Source organism: Capsicum annuum, chromosome 3, assembly GCF_002878395.1.
Source record: "Capsicum annuum cultivar UCD-10X-F1 chromosome 3, UCD10Xv1.1, whole genome shotgun sequence".
Taxonomy (NCBI): Eukaryota; Viridiplantae; Streptophyta; class Magnoliopsida; order Solanales; family Solanaceae; genus Capsicum; species Capsicum annuum.
In genome coordinates, this window is record NC_061113.1 from 22,304,853 (window position 1) to 22,324,253 (window position 19,401).

Genomic DNA, 19,401 nt, shown 5'->3' on the forward strand with positions numbered 1-19,401 from the left:
CGATTACTGGACAGTTCATTTGTTTTTTAGAGCCAATTTTTTGGTTTGAAGTCTTTGCTGGTAAGAATTGGCTACCGAGCGAAAACTTTAGTTAAATGACCCATATGCTAATTCTAACAGTTACAACAACTCCAGAAAGTCAATTTTAGGCTAGGTGTACCTTTCGTTCGGGTCCAAGGCTTCCACAATCTGTTTTGAGAGTCTACTTTAAACCTCATAACAACATATTAATAAGATTAGTACAAGTTTCTAAAGCTCCAAAATGGCGTACTTGTAAAACAGAAACACGCTGACTGATTTTCTGGGAAGGGTAACAACAGAAGTGGGCTAGGTATACTTGTTGCTATAAATGACTCCCCAGTTACTCATATTGCACCTGGTATCAGTTTTCAGTCATAGGTATGTGTACAACAGATACTGAAGCAGTGTGCATGTCAAATCACTTAAGGAGTTTAACAAAGAATTCTTTTGCCAGCAGTTTTACATCTATCCACAGGATTCTAATTTGACTTACTATCGTCCAATGGTATTCTGTTTATGAAACAATGAAAGAGGCAATATTACCTAGTTGCGTGCTTGCAAGAGATATACAGCAAAATCGACATTGAAGAGAGAACCCATAGCCAGCAATTATACATTATTGGTATGGCTGCTGAACATGATTTTGTGGCTTGAGCATCAGGGGAAGGATGATCATCGTCAACATCGGAGGGTGGTGGTGGTGATAAACTGCCGGATCCTGGTGGTTCTTGTGGTAAGGGGATATCAAGATCACCTGCAATAAAGCGAGAATTCATTTTTTTTAATAGAAAATCTAACGTCCACCTTCAAAATTCATTTCCCTGGTTTATTCCTCCCTTCCTTTTTCGTCCATTGGAACTAGTATCTAAGGTTCTAAGAACTGTAGTTTATGTGGCTGTGATTTTTCAATTTATAAATCTTATTATCTGGTAGCAAGGTACTCATCATAATGTAACTTGGAAGGGAACAGTTGGAATGTCAAGTTACAAGATTGAAGAAAAGAAGATAAGTAACTTGCCTGGTGGTCTAGGAGCTGGGCTAGGGGGCATAGGACTTCTTGGGCTAGGGGGTGTAGGACGCCTTGGGCTTGATCCTGAACCCCTGCGATTTGCTACAAATTTTTACACAATAAAGTGATCAGGAGATTCTGAATAAGTATTGTATCATCAGTTAATTTGGTCATGGCAAAAGATAAAAGGAGAATTACCAGTTACTGATCGAAAAGGAGGCAGCATAGTTTCTCCTGAGTAACGGAAAAAGAAGATAGTTAACATCAAGAAATATTTGTACACTTGCTGAATAAAATGTCTAGTATTTGAATGTTCTTCAAAAATCTGCGTACTGAACTATGTTATTTTTGTCTCTTAACACATTGCATCAAACAGGTGTAACATATTACAGAACTCATATATAAGTATGGTGAAATACTTCAGATATGTATATGCCTAAAAGGAGTCCAGATAACACAAATAGTGACTGAAACTCATCGTATCAAATTAGCGAATCAAAGTAAATGGGCAAAAGAGAAAGAGGTTATGGTATTGGTGCTTGAAAAACTGCTCAGTTTGGAACAGTTATGTTATTACTGCAGATGGACTTGCACACATATGGCTAAGTTCCAACTGTTTTAAGTTGCAACTTTGGGATCATGATATACTACTAAATGGACATATTTACTCACAACTGATGCATGCATTGCAATGTAAAAGTGTCTTCAAAATGTGGAGATTCAATGAGAATTCATGAAACTTGTTACTTTCACATCTTTAACAACTTGAAGTGAGTGACAGTACTATCTGTTCCAGTCTTGTCATATAATGTTAATTAAAACATAAAGAAACATTGATAGTAACTATATGTATATATACATGAAGAAGTTCGTCCTTTGTGTTTACTTGACGACAAGCTATCTGTGTGACTGTGCAGATTACTCTCAACCACAAATGAATGTCTTTGCAATATGATGAACTGTTCATAACATATAGCGAAATAACAACCATAAATTTATAACAGTAATAGCAAAAATTAAGTAGAAATCAACTATGAACTCCATATCGCAACTTCATCGGAAGATTACCCTCATATTTGGTCACATTCAACTAGTATATGCTTACGCAGGGAAACAGCATTCAGAAACTCTACCGAGAAATATTTATACAAAGAGCACAATCTGTTTGACAATTTTCACAATTGAATCATTATATCCAGAATTTAGATACTTAGAAACTAGAAGATCATCTACGAAACTCCATATCGCAACTCCATCGGAAGATTACGGTCATATTTGGTCAGATTCAGCTATACTGAGGATCATATTTGGTCATATTTGGTCATGTAAATGCTTACATGGGTAAACAACGCATTCAGAAACTATACTGAGGATCGAGAACCAACTAACTTTCAGAGCTAAATTGAATCATTTTTATTTAGAATTTAGAAACTCGAAGATTACCAATGCTAGAATTCTCCCCATACAGAAAGTACACATTTTTAACGCATCAATTATATCACAATTGGCCTGAATATATGAAACGGAATTGTAACAGACATTTTGAAACAGAGCAACTAATTCAATTATAGACTCGATTACAACATCTACTTTCAAGTATATACAATGTTAACTATCAATCCATAATGATAAATTTTTAATTCATACAGAAGATTCACGGAGTCAGATAGGAATAGAGCATGTGTATTCCACCCGAAAATGAACTAAAATCGAATTTTCATCTTTTGAGATTTGACTAACATTTAGAGCTAAATCGAATCATATCTTAAATTCCTCATATCAAAATGATTAAACACTGAATAAACACTTTTAACGTATCAGTTAAATCACGATCTGCCTTAATATATTTAACAGAATCGTATCAAACATTTGAAACAGAGCAACTAATTCAAATTATAGATTCGATTAACAACATCTACTTTCAACTATATATAATGTTACTATCAATCGATAATGCTAAACTTTTCACACAAAAGATTCACGCAGTCAGAGATACGAATAGAGCACGTGTATCCACCTGAAAATGAACTGAAATTGAATCATACCTAAGCTGGTAAGCTAGAATTCTCCTCATATAAAAATGATTTAAACATTAAATATACATTTTTAACGCATCAATTATATCACAATTGGCCTGAATATGTGAAACAGAGTTGTATCAAACGTTCTGAAACAAAGCAACTAATTCAAACTATAAACTCAATAAACAACATCGATCTACTTTCAAGTTTCAAGTATACATAATGTTACTATGAATCCATAATGCTAAAGTTATACGAATAGAGCATGTGTATACACCTGAAACCGAGCTAAATTTCAAATGTACCGTAAACATAAAATCGGAATCCAAACCTGAACAAAGAGATTCGAGAGAGAAATTTGCTTGGCCTTGGCCTTGTTTCTCAGTCACAGGACAAACAGAAGTTAGCGACAACAGCTTCACAGAATTTATCGGAAATCCAAGTATCTCAGGGTTATGAACAAGGTAACAAAGACAAATCGCAGTATCATCACCAAAGGCCGCCGCGAAGTTATCGCAACACTGAACTGGAGGTGAATCGGAGATATTATTCGGCGGTTCAGAAATGTACGGAAGACATGGAGAGAACGCTACCAGTTCATCAGCACAGCCTATTTCAGTTGAGGAAGACTCCAGCGGTGTTGACGGAAGTACTTCAGGTGGTGGTGCAGGAATTGTGCCGGCGGCGAGTAGGAGAACGGAGAAAAGAATCAGTACGTCGGCCATTGTTATAGAGAGAGAAAGATAGAGAGAGAAACGGTTAATTTTTTGCTGAGTAGCAGAATAGTGGAAACTGATTTTTGCAGAATTTGAAAGTTGGGTGGATTAGTGAGGTGTTTTATGCATGGAAGAAAGTTGGCGGGAAAGGGTGTTTTTTCTCAGTTCCATATACGCCCTCTAAATTGTGCCGAATTTACAGGAATGGTGAAGTTTGTTTTTCCCCAATTTCATGATCTTAACAAACGAGGAATTGAGATCTTTTGCTCTTGTTTTTCAATTTAAATAAAACAAAATGATCTTTTCATATCTCATATGTAAAATAGATACATTTTTTATGTGTAAAAAATAAAAATCTGTTATAAAAAAGACAAAAAATTGTAAAAAGCTAGAAAATCATTTCTTCCTTAGCAAACTTAAGTCCATCAGATCACATCTGCGCAAATAATAAGTATATGTGGATATACTTATTATTTGTGCAGATTCACATATACTTATTATTTATGCAGATGCAATCAGATGGAGATACTGTATACGCGTGACTACAATGTATTCTGCTATATTTTGAACTTAAAATGCTGCTACATTTCTAATTTAAGCCAAATCTTGCTACTTTTTGCAAATCTGAGCTATGGCTGTCAAGTGGGCTGGGCCGGGCCAACTCGAAACCGGCCCTATAAAATTAACCGGATTGTGGGCCGGGCCGGGCTCAACAGTAAAAAATTTATAAACCACCCTAACTCAGTCCACTTAACCCAACCCGGTCAAACCCACTTAAACCTGGTCAAACCTGGTTAAAAATTCGACCAAATCCGATCAAAAATTAAAAAAAAAAAATCAATATACACAATATATACCCACCTATATACATTTTAAATACGTTAAACAATATATATACACTATATATATAGTATATACTACATTAGAATTTAAAAAATATATATACATATACACAATTACACATATATACGCACCATTCAATATATACGACTATATGTACTACTTTAAATAAAACATATACTATAACATATATATACTACAATATATATAAGTATATATATATATATATATATATTATAGAGTTATATACTAATTTATAATATACATTAAATATACATGTCTATAGAAGATATATACACAAATATATGCACCATTCAATATATATGTACTAGTTTAAGTAAAACATATACTACAATATATGTATATACTACAATATATATATATATAGTTATATACTAATTTATAAAACATATACACGAGTATACATTAAATATACACGTCTATAGAAGATATATACATAAATATACGCACCATTCAATATATACTACAATATATATATATAGTTATATACTAATTTATAAAACATATACACGAGTATACATTAAATATACACGTCTATAGAAGATATATACATAAATATACGCACCATTCAATATATATGTACTACTTTAAATAGAAATATACTACAATATATATATATATATATATATACACTACAATATATATATAATTATATACTAATTTATATAACATATACACATGTATACATTAAATATATACGTCTATAGAAGATATATACACATGTATACAACAATATATAGAGTTATATACTAATTTATAAAACAAACACACATGTATACATTAAATATACACGTCTATAGAAGATATATACACAAATATATGCACCATTCAATATATATGTACTAGTTTAAGTAAAACATATACTACAATATATGTATATACTACACAATATATATAGTGGTATACTAATTTATAAAACATATACACATGTATACATTAAATATACACATCAATAGAATATATATACACAAATATACGCACCATTCAATATATATGTACTAGTTTAAGTAAAACATATACTACAATATATGTATATACTACAATATATATATAGTTATATACTAATTTATAAAACATATACACATGTATACGTTAAATATACACGTCAATAGAAGATATATACACAAATATACGCACCATTCAATATATATGTACTACTTTAAGTAAAACATATACTACAATATATGTATATACTACAATATATATAGAGTTATATACTAATTTATAAAACACATACACATGTATACATTAAATATACACATCTATAGAAGATATATACACAAATATACCAAACATATGCTACTTAATATAATAAATTATTAATAATACTTGGTAGTAAATTAATAATATATTAGAAGTAAGTTTTAAATTTAAATTAGAAATTCAATTTAAATCATTAAATGAAAAAAATTATAAAGTAAGGACTAAGGAGGGGTGAATGAATGTTGAATTTTATTGATTGCGATTGGCGAAAAGATCCAAAATTTATAATTTACATGAATGAAAAACCTACAAATTATGCATCATTTTTTCTAACTCATTCATGTTAATATTAACGGAAACTTGCATAGGATGGTCAAAGTCAACGGGGGTAAAATCATGCATTGGACTTGATTCTGCTGAGTTCTCCAGTGAAGACATAATTTCTTCAAGTTTTAGCTCATCGCTTGGCTCCGGTTTCATTCCTTGGTTTCTTCTTTCTGCTCTGATCCAATCTCTGAGGCAAACTAGAACATTCATTGCATTGCTTTCCAATGAGTGTCAGTTGTCTCCAAGCTTCTGTCGTCCCTGACTAAAGGTGCTCTCTGATGCAACGGTTGACATTGGAACATTCAAGATGTCTCTAGCTAATCTTGAAAGCACGGGATATTATGTTTCATTACTCCTCTACCAATTCAATGTGTTGATCCGTCGTCTGCGATCCTCTGACGACGATCGAAGATAATATTTCAGCTCTTCCTGATAAGTTGAGGTGTAAGTTATCTCATCAACACTGTTCCAACAAGGTAAATCATAAAAGGAATCAAGAAAACCACTATGTGCCAGCCTTTAAGAAAATGATGGCTCCTCGGGAGGATGAGGAGCGACAGTTGGAGTGATATTTGTTGGTACAACTAACTCAAATAAATCAGCATAGTGATTATATAATTTTTCTATGTATTCATTCGCATCACTCATAGCAATCCACAAATCAAGTTCTACTTTTTCAGATTCAGAATCATTGTTAGTATTTATTTCTAAGTTAGCATAAATAATAGTACTAAAGTGGTACATAGTATTATATTTAATGCACGAATTTAACATAACACCGGCCAACTAAATAGGGGGAATCGGGAAAAAGTATTTTTTAAATTTAGTAAACATGGCATCAACGCTTCTTTATAACCATCTTTATTTTTATATTCTTTAAGCAAACCAGAAATATCGGCTATATATCCCAAAATATTACAAACAGTAGGATAATACGCACCGAAAAATTCAACCGTAGCTACATAAAATTTTTCTAAAAACTTAACAAGATCATTAATTACAACCCAATCAGAATCATGTAGCATGCAATCAGCAGAATCAGTAAATGAACCGCAATGTTGGTTAAAAGCTAGTGTAATAGGAACTCTATATTTATAACTAGTTTTTAAAAAATCATATGTAGAATTCCATCTAATATCAATTTCCTCGGGCATCAATATCGGTGCAAGTCCATTTTTTTTACATTTAATTTTAAATTCTCTAATTCTTTTTCTCCGATTATTTCCTTGAATAAAACCAACAGTAAGACGAATTTTTTCAATATAAAACTCAAAAAATTCAAGACTATCTTTTACAATTAAATTATATATATGACATGCACACTTAATATGAAAAATTTCAGGCAACGACGGAGATAACATAGATTTTAATTTTTTTTATAGCAATCTTGTTGTTAGAAGCATTATCAAAAGCAATACATAAGGTTTTATTTTCGATACCATAAAATCCGACAAATTTAACAATAGAATCAACAATAAAATCTCCAATATGTTTACGGTCTTCATCATATAAAAAAACAAGAATACGTTTTTGCATCACAAAATTACTATCCATCCAGTGACAAGTAACGGTTAAATAATCATTTTTATTTACAGCACGACCAAGATCAGGGACAATCTACATTGAATATTTTTTAACAATGTTGGTAAATAAAAATAATATTGTGAATGAAGTCTAAAAATATCATATCGACAAGTACTTCTAGGAACACCATTAAACATAAGATTATAAATAGCTTGAATATAATGAATAAAGGCATCAGAAGAAGGAAAACTAAGCCCACAACTACCATTTTAGCTATTTCTTTCCGGTCCCTCAATTTATTATACTTCTTCGTTACCTGATCGGTTGCTGGGTCCATTCTAGTTTACGTTGGCCCATCAATATCCCCACCACCTCGTGCAATTTCTAACTCTCTTTTGTAAGCATCACCTATATGTCTCACTAACGTACCCGTACCCCCTTACTTGCCTCCGCTTTTATGCTTATATATTTGTTGACAAATACTGCATAGCACCTCAATATCTGATATACGTTCAAAAAATTTTCATGCAATACTAGTTGTTTTACGAGGGCTTGGGGCACGGGGAGGGAGATTAACCGATTCAGATCTAACGTTAGCATTTTCTATTGCGGGTGTCTCATCAATATTTTCATCATCTTCGTCTAAATTAACCGCATCTACTTCATTTTCTTCTTCTATACCGTAATTTTTCTGAGCTTCTTCATAATTCATATCGTGAGCACCTACACCTATTTCTTCCTCAAAAGGTGTACCAAGCGGTACCAGAGGCGAAGACACACGGGTATATCTACTACTTGAAGTACCTCTACCACTAGTAATTCGCTTTTTACTACCACTACCGCTTCCGGAACAAAATTTTTTAACATCTTTAATAGCGAGATTTCTTAATTTATCCATTGTATAAATTAAATTAAACTAAAAAAAATTCAAAATACACAAATATGATAAAATTAAATATTCAATAATTAATACAATAAATAAAAATTAAACGTAAGAGATGGAACGACAATACCAAATTTTGAAAGTAGCCGAAGGTTGCGAATTTAGAAACTTCCACTTGTACTTTGTAAACGCAAAATTAAAAATTTAAAGTGAGCACTTTAGGAAATTAAATATATTGAATATTTGAGAATTGAGTATTGAGATTGGAAAGAGAATGAGATTTGAAAGAGTGAAAAATTGTGTGAAAAATGATTTGAAGGTGTATGGTATTTATAGAATTTTTTTGGGATTAAAAAAATATTTTAAAGGTAATTTTTTTTTTTTAATTACTGGGTCCAAACTAGCCGTTTGGACTCAAAAACGGCTATATAGCCGTTAGGCCAACGGCTAGTTTGGTCCAAAAAATAAATAAATTCCGAACTGGATCGATCCGGTTACCCGGGCCCAAATTAAAAAAAACTGGCCCGATACCCGGTATCCTAAAATCCTTGGGCTTACCGGGCCGGATGAAACTTGTGTAGGTGGTTTGGTTACCGGCCCACTTGACACCGCACAATTGTGATATTTTACAAAGTTTCCTGTATATCTATTTAGCTTTTGTTTTGTTTTTGAAAGGTATTTAACTAATCCTTTGAACAGAGATGACTCCAACAATTGAAAGGACCAAATGTCCGCTTGGTGCACAAAATATCCCGCTTTAGATGATTTGAGAATCTAATTGGATTCTGTGTTTGGTTACTGATAGAAGAACTTCAAAGCACTACTTACAACACATGTAAGATGTTAAGATGGGCTCTGATTGCTTGATGTAGATGAAGATCAACTACCATAACAAAACATATGAAAAAGATGGGGCTTTGACTTTTATTAGCTCTCTAGTTTTAGATAAATGTCCTTAAGCAGGGGAAGTTCAATTCATTTGTCATGTATAAACTTAAAATATGAAGTTCAAAACAAGTTTCAATAACCTGAAGATTTGTCATGCTCTTGTTGCATACATCTGTTAAGTGAACTATAATTTGGTAAATTCGACATAGATAATTATTCTTGCTTCTTACTCAAAATAAAGCAAAATGAAAGGTTAGAAAAATATATATAGATTTCAACACTCTCAAAAAATTTCATTATACTGACAGTACAACTTGATTACAATGAAACAACAAAAAATGTTTTGCAACTCCTGCACTAATGTATACATGTTCCAAACAATGTGCACACACTATAAAATCAATTCAGTGCAACTTCAAAATAATTGCTCCACAGGCTGCTATAAAAACAAACACTGAAAGTCTCCGTGAATCTGGGGCAGAGGAAGGTCTCAAATCAGGCCTGAACGAACTCGTATCAGGATTTCCAGAGCCGTCATCTGTAAAAGATGGCGGTGAAAATCCATTGTAAGGATTTCCTAAGCCACCACCGCCTGATGGAGATGGCGGTGTTAACCCTGGTGTTGTATCACCTACCGGTCCCAAAGGAGGAGTGAATGGCTCTGGAACATCATCATCTGCCATTTACGCGAACAAATTCACGAGTTAGCAATTCACTAGCATACATAATCTTGTTCAACTAAATTCGCGATATTAAATTTTGTATTACCATCAGGGCTAGGAGCTGCAGGTGATCTAGGATTTTGGAATGATCTTGGAGCTCCTGATGGTGCTAAGGCAGCTGGACCTGTTACACCAATATAACATTTTTAAGCCAAAGTTTTGGTAGTTAAAAACTTGATTTTGATTAATTTTTTCTTCCTATACTATTTAGAAAAACAGGTGCAGGATTAGATAAATTGAATTGTTTTGGTACCTTGTGCTGGAAGAGGGGTAGCAGAACCTACAATATAGAAATTTAAAACAGAATTAGTCACCAAATCAATAAAGCTCAACATTCAATATGATTTTTACTTGGGACAAAGATAAATGAAAGATCATATTCATATGCTAGAAATTTAACTTGTTTCTGATGCACAAACTTAGAGTTAATTTCTCATATGATCATTCAACTAATAATTATTATCTTTGAAAGTCACTTTCTTTACAACCACAACAACAACAACAACATACCCAGTGAAATCCAACAAATGAGGTCTGGAGACGTAAAGTGTATGCAGACCTTACCCTAACCTCATGGAGGTAGAGAGGTTGTTTCCGAGAGAACCACCGACCCGAGTGCAACAATGTCAAAGTAGGTATGAAAGAAGGAGAATCGATAGTGAAGAAAATAACACAACTAATAACTTTCTTTGTCGAAGAAAATTGAAAATTAAGAAGGAAAACAACTTTTTGAGATAATAAATATCAGTTGAGTGATCATCTAAGAATTTAACCCCTCAAAATTCCAAGTGGCTATAAAAATCATGTAGAATTTTTAGCTTTTGTATGCATCTTAGTTCAGAATCAGGCAAATTTGACCACCGAATGACGCTTATACCCTCTAAGGAACCGTGCACTCGAGCTACAATTCATGGGTGCTATCGTCATTTTACCCACTAAATATTTAGAAAAATGTTTGATTACCTTTGCATTCAATGGGAACACCATCTTTGTTGCAAGCTTTGGGGAGGGAAACTGCTATATTTCTGTTTGGTATTTTAAAAGGAACATTTCCAGTAACAATAAGGCAGAGACAATCTTTGCCACTAGCCATAAGCTCTTTAAGAGATTGACAACAAGCTGAAGTTGGTGAACCTGAACCATTATTACTCATGAAATTTATACAAGGGCTAAAACTACGTAGCATCGCGCTACTACATGCTGTATTAATTTGCCCCGAAACTTGTATGCCAAAAATCATCAACACAATGGCTAAAAATGGTACCAATCGCCGAAAATCCTGCAAGAATTTGAACCCTTCCATTAGGAAAGAATAGTAATGCGAAGGGAATATGTGAGAAATGTGGAAGAAATTGATGTTGGTTGTGAGAGAATGATAACAAGAAGGGTATTTTATAGATGTATATTGAGGTTTAAGAAGAAAATGAAGGAAAGAAAACAGGAAAGTCCAAAAGTGGTATTGAAGCTCAACTACCTTTAACTAACTATATATCTAACAGAGTATTTAGGTGACCTTGCAAGTTTTATGTTCTTTTTATGGGTTCTGACTTTTTTGGAAATCTTTTGAAGGTAACTGAGGTGTTAAATTAGATATAATATATTCATTTACATCTTTAAAGTTGTCTTTGTGTGACTTATAGATTACATGTTCGAGTTGAGGAAACAATCACTAATATTTCTTAAATAAGATATAATATATTCATTTATAATCTTTTAAGTTGTCTTTGTATGACCTATTGATTACATGTTTGAATCGTGAAAATAATCACTAATGTTTGTGTCATGGTTGACCGTCTACATTACTTCCCCTTATGATATACATCCTTTTACGGATCCCACGTAAATACGGCATGCTTTACGCACCAATTGCTCTTTTATTGACTTCCTTGTAATTAACTATTGAAATAAATATTGACAAATGCATTATCTGCTTTTCTTTCTAAGGGGAGACGGAAAAAGTGTTTTGTTTTTTCATTGAGGATCATATATTTTCGATACATAAGATAGATTCTTACAAACAATTAGATCTCGAAATGCATATAATTAGTAACCATTCACGTCGTAGTATAGTATATATATTGACACTATAATTTTTTTTAATTATCGGTGTTTTTAATCTGTACTAGTTAGCTAATTTACTATTTTTATCAGATCAACGATAAATAGTTATAGAGTTATTAAAAATTTATACGTAGCTTATAAGTGATATAATCGTGCAGATAATTTTTATGCGTACAGTGCATATTAACTTGAACTCCAAAGGAAAAAGGAAGGGATAAATCGAATTTTCAGTTAAGCATATTGAACTTTGCGGGGTGCTATTACCCCTAGATTTTTTAAAGTGGATTTAATTCCATCAGATATTAAATATTCCTAAAATATTTGATAAGAGGAAATATATAGCAAAAATTATTAAGAGAATTAATATTTAAAGAGACATAGAATATGTGGTAAGACTCTTCTTTCATCACACTAAAATATGATTCACGCACATATTAAAATTCTAAAATTTTAATCATCAATTTTTTTATTTAAATCCTAAAACTTATTAAACTTGTGCTCAATTAATGTTTATCGGATATAGATTTCTCTATAGTCTATATTATAGCAAAAGTTGTCTATTTACTGAAATTAATATCAGTATTAGCTAAAGGAAAAAAGGTAAAATTACCTTATAGTGTCGCATATATTTTAGGAGTCTCATATATTTTAGGAAGTCTAGTAGAAAGGAAATAATTAATTGATTCTCTCCTACCATATATTTTAGGATATCTAGTTAATATAATAAAAAATAATTAAATAACAAATTAAAAAAATAGTGAAAAAGACAGACGCGCCTCGTACGTGTACCTCACTTTAATGAGTTCAAATATTTCCCAAAATAGAAAATTTGTTAAAATAATAAAGACGAATATAATAATTAAATTCATCATCTTTTGAATATGTAAAGATGAAAAATTTATTTAATTAAACCTAACCTTTATCATAAAATTTAGCACCTGTAAACTGCAACAAAACAATACGATGATGTAGACAATACTATATACAATTAAATCTATAACATTTACACAAAAAAAAAAATTCAAGGCCCTCCAACACTTATTTAATACCTGTAAACTCTAATAAAATAATACAATAATAGAGACACAAAAAAATTCTCAAAGCACAGATATCAAAAACAATACAATCTAATCTAACCTTTACTTAAAAAAATTCTTCAAAGCCGATCGACATTTATCTAGCACCTGTAAACTACAACAAAATAATACGATAAAAGAGATATCAAAACAATACAATTAAACTTAAATTTTATATACAAAAATTTCTCCAAGCCGATAGACATACATCTACAACATGTAAACTATCACAAAATAATAAAACTAATAGAGATATTCAGATAATACAATTAACTTAACTTTTACACAAGAAATTCTTCAAAGCCAATCGATATTCTTCTACGACCTGTAAACTACAACAAAACAATACAATAGTGATCACAAAACTTTAATTTTGATAGAAATAATTCTTATCTGAGCGAAAATTTTGACCCTAAAGAATGACTTAAATGAAAATAAAGAAGAAAATTATTTCAAAAGAGTTAAAAACTTATAAGGCTCATCACGTATCAAAAGTAGATTAACGTGCAAAAATTGAAATATAGAGTAGTGACTTTCATACAATTCAAAGCATAAATATGAATAATTGTTATAAATATATTATCTATATAGTAAATGGTACAAAGGAAAATATTAATTAATTTTCTTTTTATATATTTTAGGAGTCTCCTATATTTTAGGAGTTTAGTTAATATAATAAAAATAATTAATAGTAAATTAAAAAAACAGTTTTGTCTAAAGAACAGTATTTTAATGAAGGGTAAAAAGTTCAAATCACTTTTCTAAGGGTGTTCACATTTTTAATACGAAAAAGGCTTAAAAATATCCCTGAACTATCTGAAATAGCTCAAAAATGTCCCTCGTTAGATTTTTGGTTCAAAAATACCCCTCTGTTAAATATTTAGCTCAAAAATACCCTTCTCTCTAACGAAATTCGAAAAAGGATAAAAAATACCCCTGAACTATCTGAAATGGCTCAAAAATACCCCTCCCCTTAACGAAATTCCACCAAGCATGCCACCTAGATAAAAAAAATTACGTGACTATGCCACATTACCATTCACATGTAAAATGTTAGGATTTTTTTTAATTATATGACATTCCTTTCTTCTTTATTTTTATTTTTATTTTTATTTAAAAATGTCAGTGAAACGGACAAAATTATATATTTTTTTTTCATTTTTAATCAAAGTAGACAAACGGCGGTTACATAATATTTTTTTTAAAAAAAGTTATTAAGTGTAACATCGCTATTATCAAATTCCTTTGATCATCTAAAAAATAAGTTTTTTCCTGTTAATAGGTTTAAAAGTGTGAAACCCAACAAAAAAGTCTTATTAAACTGATAAATCCATTAATTATTAGGCCAATATAAAAGTTAAAATTAAGATTTGCTCGTAAAAGTAATAAACTTCAAACTAAACTCCAAATTAGTTACTCAAAAGATGTGTTTGGCTTTGCTAGTTTTTACTCAAAATGCTTATGTTAAAATGATTTAATAAATACCTCCTCTCATTTAAAATTAATGAATCTTTGAATGTGACACACATCTTCAAAAAGTTAATGAATGACATAATTAAATGATAATTTATCAATATTAAGTATCATTTTATTTCTTTTCAAACTTGTTTTAAAAATAATAAGATTATTCATCAAAATTGAATTTAGAAACATGAATTCATTTCGAATGATTAAACAAGTGTTAAAAGGAATTCATTTATTTTGAAAAAGAATTTGCATGTAGTAACTTTAACTCAATTATTAGTACATCAACATTTGCTAGCTTAAAAGTTAAAATTTTAGCTCCTCCTCCGAGTCAACATCAGATCAAGATCAAGCTGTCTCTCATCCCAAACGACAATAATAAGATGAAATTTAAAACTTTTAAAACACTAATAAAAAGGTGAAATCTAGAACTTTTAAAACACTAATGAAGTAATTAGCAAAAGATTAATTTTTTGATTTTTCTGTTTCACTGCTTTGCAAAAAAATAAAAATAAAAATAAAGAAGAAATGAATGTCATATAATTAAAAAATACTAACATTTTATATGTGGATGGTAATGTGGTATAGTCACATGGTTTTTTTTTTTTTTATCTAGGTGGCATGCTTGGTGGAATTTCGTTAAAGGAAGGGGTATTTTTGAGCCAAATATTTAACATAGGGGTATTTTCGAGTCATTTCAGATAGTTCAGTGGCATTTTTTATCCTTTTTCGAATTCCGTTAGAGGGAGGGGTATTTTTGAGCCAAAAATCTAACAAGGGGCATTTTTGAGCGATTTCAGATAGTTCAGGGTATTTTTGAACCTTTTCCCTTTATAATATATTATAGATTATACATATAGATTATAAATATAGATATAGATATAAATATATCTAAAATTTGAGGGTTTGAACACCATTCAAACAAAAATACAACTTTGTCAAAGATATCTAACTTTCCCTAATATCTTGTTTCCTATATATATATATTTTGGCTCTTTCTCGATGTTGAGCCAAAAGGACCATTTCAAACGCTGCAGTCTATAATCTATCTTAATCTAGATCAACGTTGTTTATGAATTACTGTTTCTAATTTTTCTAAGTTATGAATAGTTTCACATTTTGATGTTTCACTTTTCTGAAAATTTTATTATCAATTAATTTTTTCGGGCACATTACGATGTAATTTGTCCTACATCAACAATTCGATGGCTCAATTAATGCTTGACATTGTGTCTTTTATTACGATCTTTTGACTCATCATTACAAATGTTCTGTCAGCTATATGACTATTTTCATATAATATTGGTAAATCCAATTCAAGATATTTTAATAAGATCGTTTTCTTCTTCTAAAATTTAATTCATATATAACCACCAAATTCTTCAAATATTTTATGCAAATTTTTGGATTACTTGCAATTCTTCTGTAAGTATTAATTATTAATGTATTATATAATAGTACTTAACAAGCTCCTTTTCAGCTGAATGAATTTAAGAATCATCTCCAAGTTGAGAATATAATAAGAATCCAAAATTTACAAAAGATTCATATACTTAAGTAACCGAAAATATAATCAAATACATACTTAGATTCTTTAAATCAAATAGAACTACAGACATACCAAATAATAACGTAAAATAAGTACATTATGTTTTTATGTCTCTATACAACATCAACGTCACTGATAAATAATTCTAGTATTATTTTCACAATCTATATTTTAATTTAAAGATTTACAGTGATACATATCAAATCACTAATAAATGCTCAAACCAATTGCTCCAAATGCAGCTATAAGAAGTATTCGTGAAATTCCATGACCAAAAAAATGGGCAGCTGATGGTGTTGCTTGAGTTTGATTGCCAGAATTTGTCGCCGGAATTGAAGAACCCGACTGTGGAGATGGTGGAGTTAGGGTTGGAATTTCATCGGCTGGTGGCGATGAATTTGACGTTGACGGCGGCATAGGTGGAGGAGGAACAGTGGTATCTGAGGGAAATTTGTTATTGAGTTAAAATCATATATTGCATTAAATTTAAAAGTTAATTGAAATAAACATTATCTTATCAAGTTAAAATTATACAAATAAATTAAAACGAAAAGAATAAAATTTTTAGATTAACTTTTATGTTATACATATGTAAAAAGAAATGGTGTCATGTAAGCACCTTTAGGACTACGAGGAGGGTTAACAGGAGCAGCTGTTGGTGAAGCACTTGGAACCCCAGCATCATCACGAGGACCTAATTATGAAAAAAAAAATATTAATTAACAATAATTTTATTTTAAAAATACAGTCGAATCTCTTTATAATAACGTTATTGACTTTGAGAATTTTGGAAGTACCTGGTGCAACAACCGTAGGTGGACTAGGAGCTGCAATTACGAAAATAACCAAAGGTATCACGTATCAGTAACCAATTTTTTTTTTAAGAAAACCAAAATTTAAATGGCAAGAAACTAAAAATTAATTTCTTAAATGTGACGAAGGAAATCAAGATGGACCCAAATTTGTGACGTAATTTTTCTTTTTATCTAATGGACAATCAATGAGTTTACCGAAAATTGTAGGAAAGTAGACCACCTAATTCTTGCCAAGATGAAAATATTTTAAAAGAATTATATATCATCCGGGTAAGTGGTCTTTTACATTATCAAATCAATCATAGAATATTTATAGATAAATCATAAGTCTTCTTAAAATATGGAATTTATAATCTTTTCATCAAATAAGAGACTTTTCCTTATTACAATATATAGAGATGATTATTTAAAATTTTTCTTTCATCAATTGAGTATGAAAATAATTATGCTATCCGGTGTTATGTACCCACGTCAGATTCAATAAAATTCAAATTCATGTCAAGAAGTCCCGCATTGAGAGGTAAGTGCTCTGGTGCTAGCAAAGATAAGCCTATATCCAGCAAGACTTGAATTCAAAACTTCTTATTAATGATGAAAAAGTAGTTATTTACCACTTATATACCACTCGGGCATCAGTTATATAAGTTTAATTCTATAATCTACAAGAAGTTGAATTGTACCTTTGCATTTGAGGGGAACACCAGGCATGTTACAAGCACTTGGAAGAGACATAACCATGTTGGGGTTCATAGGCATTTGAAAAGGAATGCCACCAGTGACAATAAGGCAGAAACAATTCATGCCATTAGTCATCATAGTCCTCAAAGCACTGCAGCAATCTTCTGTTGGTGATGCCCCGCTGCTGCTGCTATTTGTCAAAAAGTTCATACAAGGCGTAAAACTGTTTATCATAGGTCCATTACATGGCGTATTTATTATTTGTCCGTCAGCAGTCTGCAAAGAGGCCATAAACGCCCATGAAAGAAACAAAGTCGAAAAAGCTACGTACTTATTATAAGCCATGTTGACGAGACAGGTTGACTTTCAACTGATGGTAGATTTAGAGTTTGAGTCACGTCAATAGTAATTGAGGATTTATTAGCATATGTAGTTGTTTTTTTGGGAATTGTGTAAGTTGTGAATTAATTGTTAAGTTGAATAGGGAATAAAATTGAGAATTTATAGATATATTTTGAAAAAGTGAAGATGATTAATTAATTAGTAGAAATAAGATTAGCAGGTGTTTGAAGTTCAACAACCTTAACAAACTTTTGTCCAAATACGCCAATGCTTTTGCTGCTTTTGTCACTATGGCTTTGCTTGCTGTGGCACATAATTGTTACTACTACACGTAAGTTACGTTTAACATTTGATCAAGAGACCCAAAGAACTTTTCATATCGTAAGTTATCCCGAGTAGAAGATGACATTGTTATCCTCTGATTATTTAGTGGCGACATCGACCTGTAGATGAGATTACTTGGGAGGTTAAGTCTGATATGCGTAGTTCATATCCTCAACTCTTCATTGATTCAGATATTTCTTTGTCTTAGTTCAAGAACGAATTAGATTTTTAGTGGCGGATGATGTAACCACCTGAAAATTTGATGAAATATGTGAATTTTGTGGTTTTGTGTAATTTGACTATTTTATCCCTCACCGTTGTAGCATTGTGGTATTTATAGGGTGCAGGGGTGATTGACATGGTTCCCGATGCACTTTGGTGTCTTTTGTGCTATATTGTGTTTTTTGAATCAGGCTTCGAGAGCCTTATTTCAAACTTTTGTGAATATCTTTAGATCCATGTGACAAATGACTGAACGGACCACGCCAGCAGATCTGGAACATCGATTTTAGGGTGGTAATAAGTTTGGTGGAATTTTACGACTTTTAAATCTCAGTTCGACCCTCAGTTTAAAAATTGCAATTTCGAGTTTCGGGGGTCAACTTTGTGAAAATGATATTTTTTTTTTCAAAATTTTGATATCGCATTGAGTCCAGAGCATTGAATTTAGTGTGGTTTCATAATTCGTTTGCATATATCGAACTCCAAATGAATTTCGGGCACCTCGTCGAAATCCGTTTTTATACTTAAAAATCTGTTGTAAAAAATCTGCAATATAAGAACAGCTTTATCTTTGCTCCTCTTAGAGTTAAACCCTAAAATAGTGTGAGAACTTAAAAGTGAAACTTGTGGGAGCTTGGGAAGCAAGATTAATATTTATGTCTTGATTCTATTACGGATTTAAGGTGAGATTTCAT

At 31.3% G+C, this 19,401-nt stretch overlaps 3 protein-coding genes across 3 annotated transcripts; all 3 read right to left on the reverse strand.

Moving 5' to 3' along the window:
- Positions 1-392: 392 nt before the first annotated feature.
- On the reverse strand, positions 393-3,985 carry LOC107852142 (non-specific lipid transfer protein GPI-anchored 25). The gene is made up of 4 exons (XM_047409184.1): positions 3,383-3,985; positions 1,229-1,264; positions 1,040-1,132; positions 393-775 (listed from the first exon to the last, which is right to left on the reverse strand). The coding sequence occupies exons 1-4, from the start codon at positions 3,774-3,776 to the stop codon at positions 561-563; spliced, it is 738 nt and encodes a 245-aa protein (XP_047265140.1). The 5' UTR covers positions 3,777-3,985; the 3' UTR covers positions 393-560.
- Positions 3,986-9,721: 5,736 nt separating this feature from the next.
- On the reverse strand, positions 9,722-11,573 carry LOC107853303 (non-specific lipid transfer protein GPI-anchored 21). Its single transcript, XM_016698308.2, has 4 exons — positions 11,139-11,573; positions 10,429-10,455; positions 10,222-10,299; positions 9,722-10,129 (listed from the first exon to the last, which is right to left on the reverse strand). Exons 1-4 carry the CDS (start codon positions 11,476-11,478, stop codon positions 9,858-9,860), a joined length of 717 nt encoding a protein of 238 aa, XP_016553794.1. The 5' UTR covers positions 11,479-11,573; the 3' UTR covers positions 9,722-9,857.
- A 4,773-nt stretch (positions 11,574-16,346) lies between these two features.
- Positions 16,347-18,266, reverse strand: LOC107853301 (non-specific lipid transfer protein GPI-anchored 20-like). Its single transcript, XM_047409185.1, has 4 exons — positions 17,821-18,266; positions 17,123-17,152; positions 16,945-17,019; positions 16,347-16,765 (listed from the first exon to the last, which is right to left on the reverse strand). Exons 1-4 carry the CDS (start codon positions 18,161-18,163, stop codon positions 16,533-16,535), a joined length of 681 nt encoding a protein of 226 aa, XP_047265141.1. The 5' UTR covers positions 18,164-18,266; the 3' UTR covers positions 16,347-16,532.
- Between the last annotated feature and the right edge of the window lie 1,135 nt (positions 18,267-19,401).

What these genes read in the sequence shown, in the direction of transcription:
- LOC107852142 (XM_047409184.1), bottom strand. Translation starts at nt 3,776, where the DNA reads ATGGCCGACGTACTGATTCTTTTCTCCGTTCTCCTACTCGCCGCCGGC. An exon ending in TCTCGAATCTCTTTGTTCAG is followed by an intron (nt 1,265 to 3,382) that starts GTTTGGATTCCG and finishes TCCGTTACTCAG; the next exon opens with GAGAAACTATGCTGCCTCCT. An exon ending in TCCTTTTCGATCAGTAACTG is followed by an intron (nt 1,133 to 1,228) that starts GTAATTCTCCTT and finishes AAAAATTTGTAG; the next exon opens with CAAATCGCAGGGGTTCAGGA.
- LOC107853303 (XM_016698308.2), bottom strand. Translation starts at nt 11,478, where the DNA reads ATGGAAGGGTTCAAATTCTTGCAGGATTTTCGGCGATTGGTACCATTT. An exon ending in TGTTCCCATTGAATGCAAAG is followed by an intron (nt 10,456 to 11,138) that starts GTAATCAAACAT and finishes TCTATATTGTAG; the next exon opens with GTTCTGCTACCCCTCTTCCA. An exon ending in TGCAGCTCCTAGCCCTGATG is followed by an intron (nt 10,130 to 10,221) that starts GTAATACAAAAT and finishes CGTAAATGGCAG; the next exon opens with ATGATGATGTTCCAGAGCCA.
- LOC107853301 (XM_047409185.1), bottom strand. Translation starts at nt 18,163, where the DNA reads ATGGCTTATAATAAGTACGTAGCTTTTTCGACTTTGTTTCTTTCATGG. An exon ending in ACCTACGGTTGTTGCACCAG is followed by an intron (nt 17,020 to 17,122) that starts GTACTTCCAAAA and finishes TTTCATAATTAG; the next exon opens with GTCCTCGTGATGATGCTGGG. An exon ending in CCCTCCTCGTAGTCCTAAAG is followed by an intron (nt 16,766 to 16,944) that starts GTGCTTACATGA and finishes AATTTCCCTCAG; the next exon opens with ATACCACTGTTCCTCCTCCA.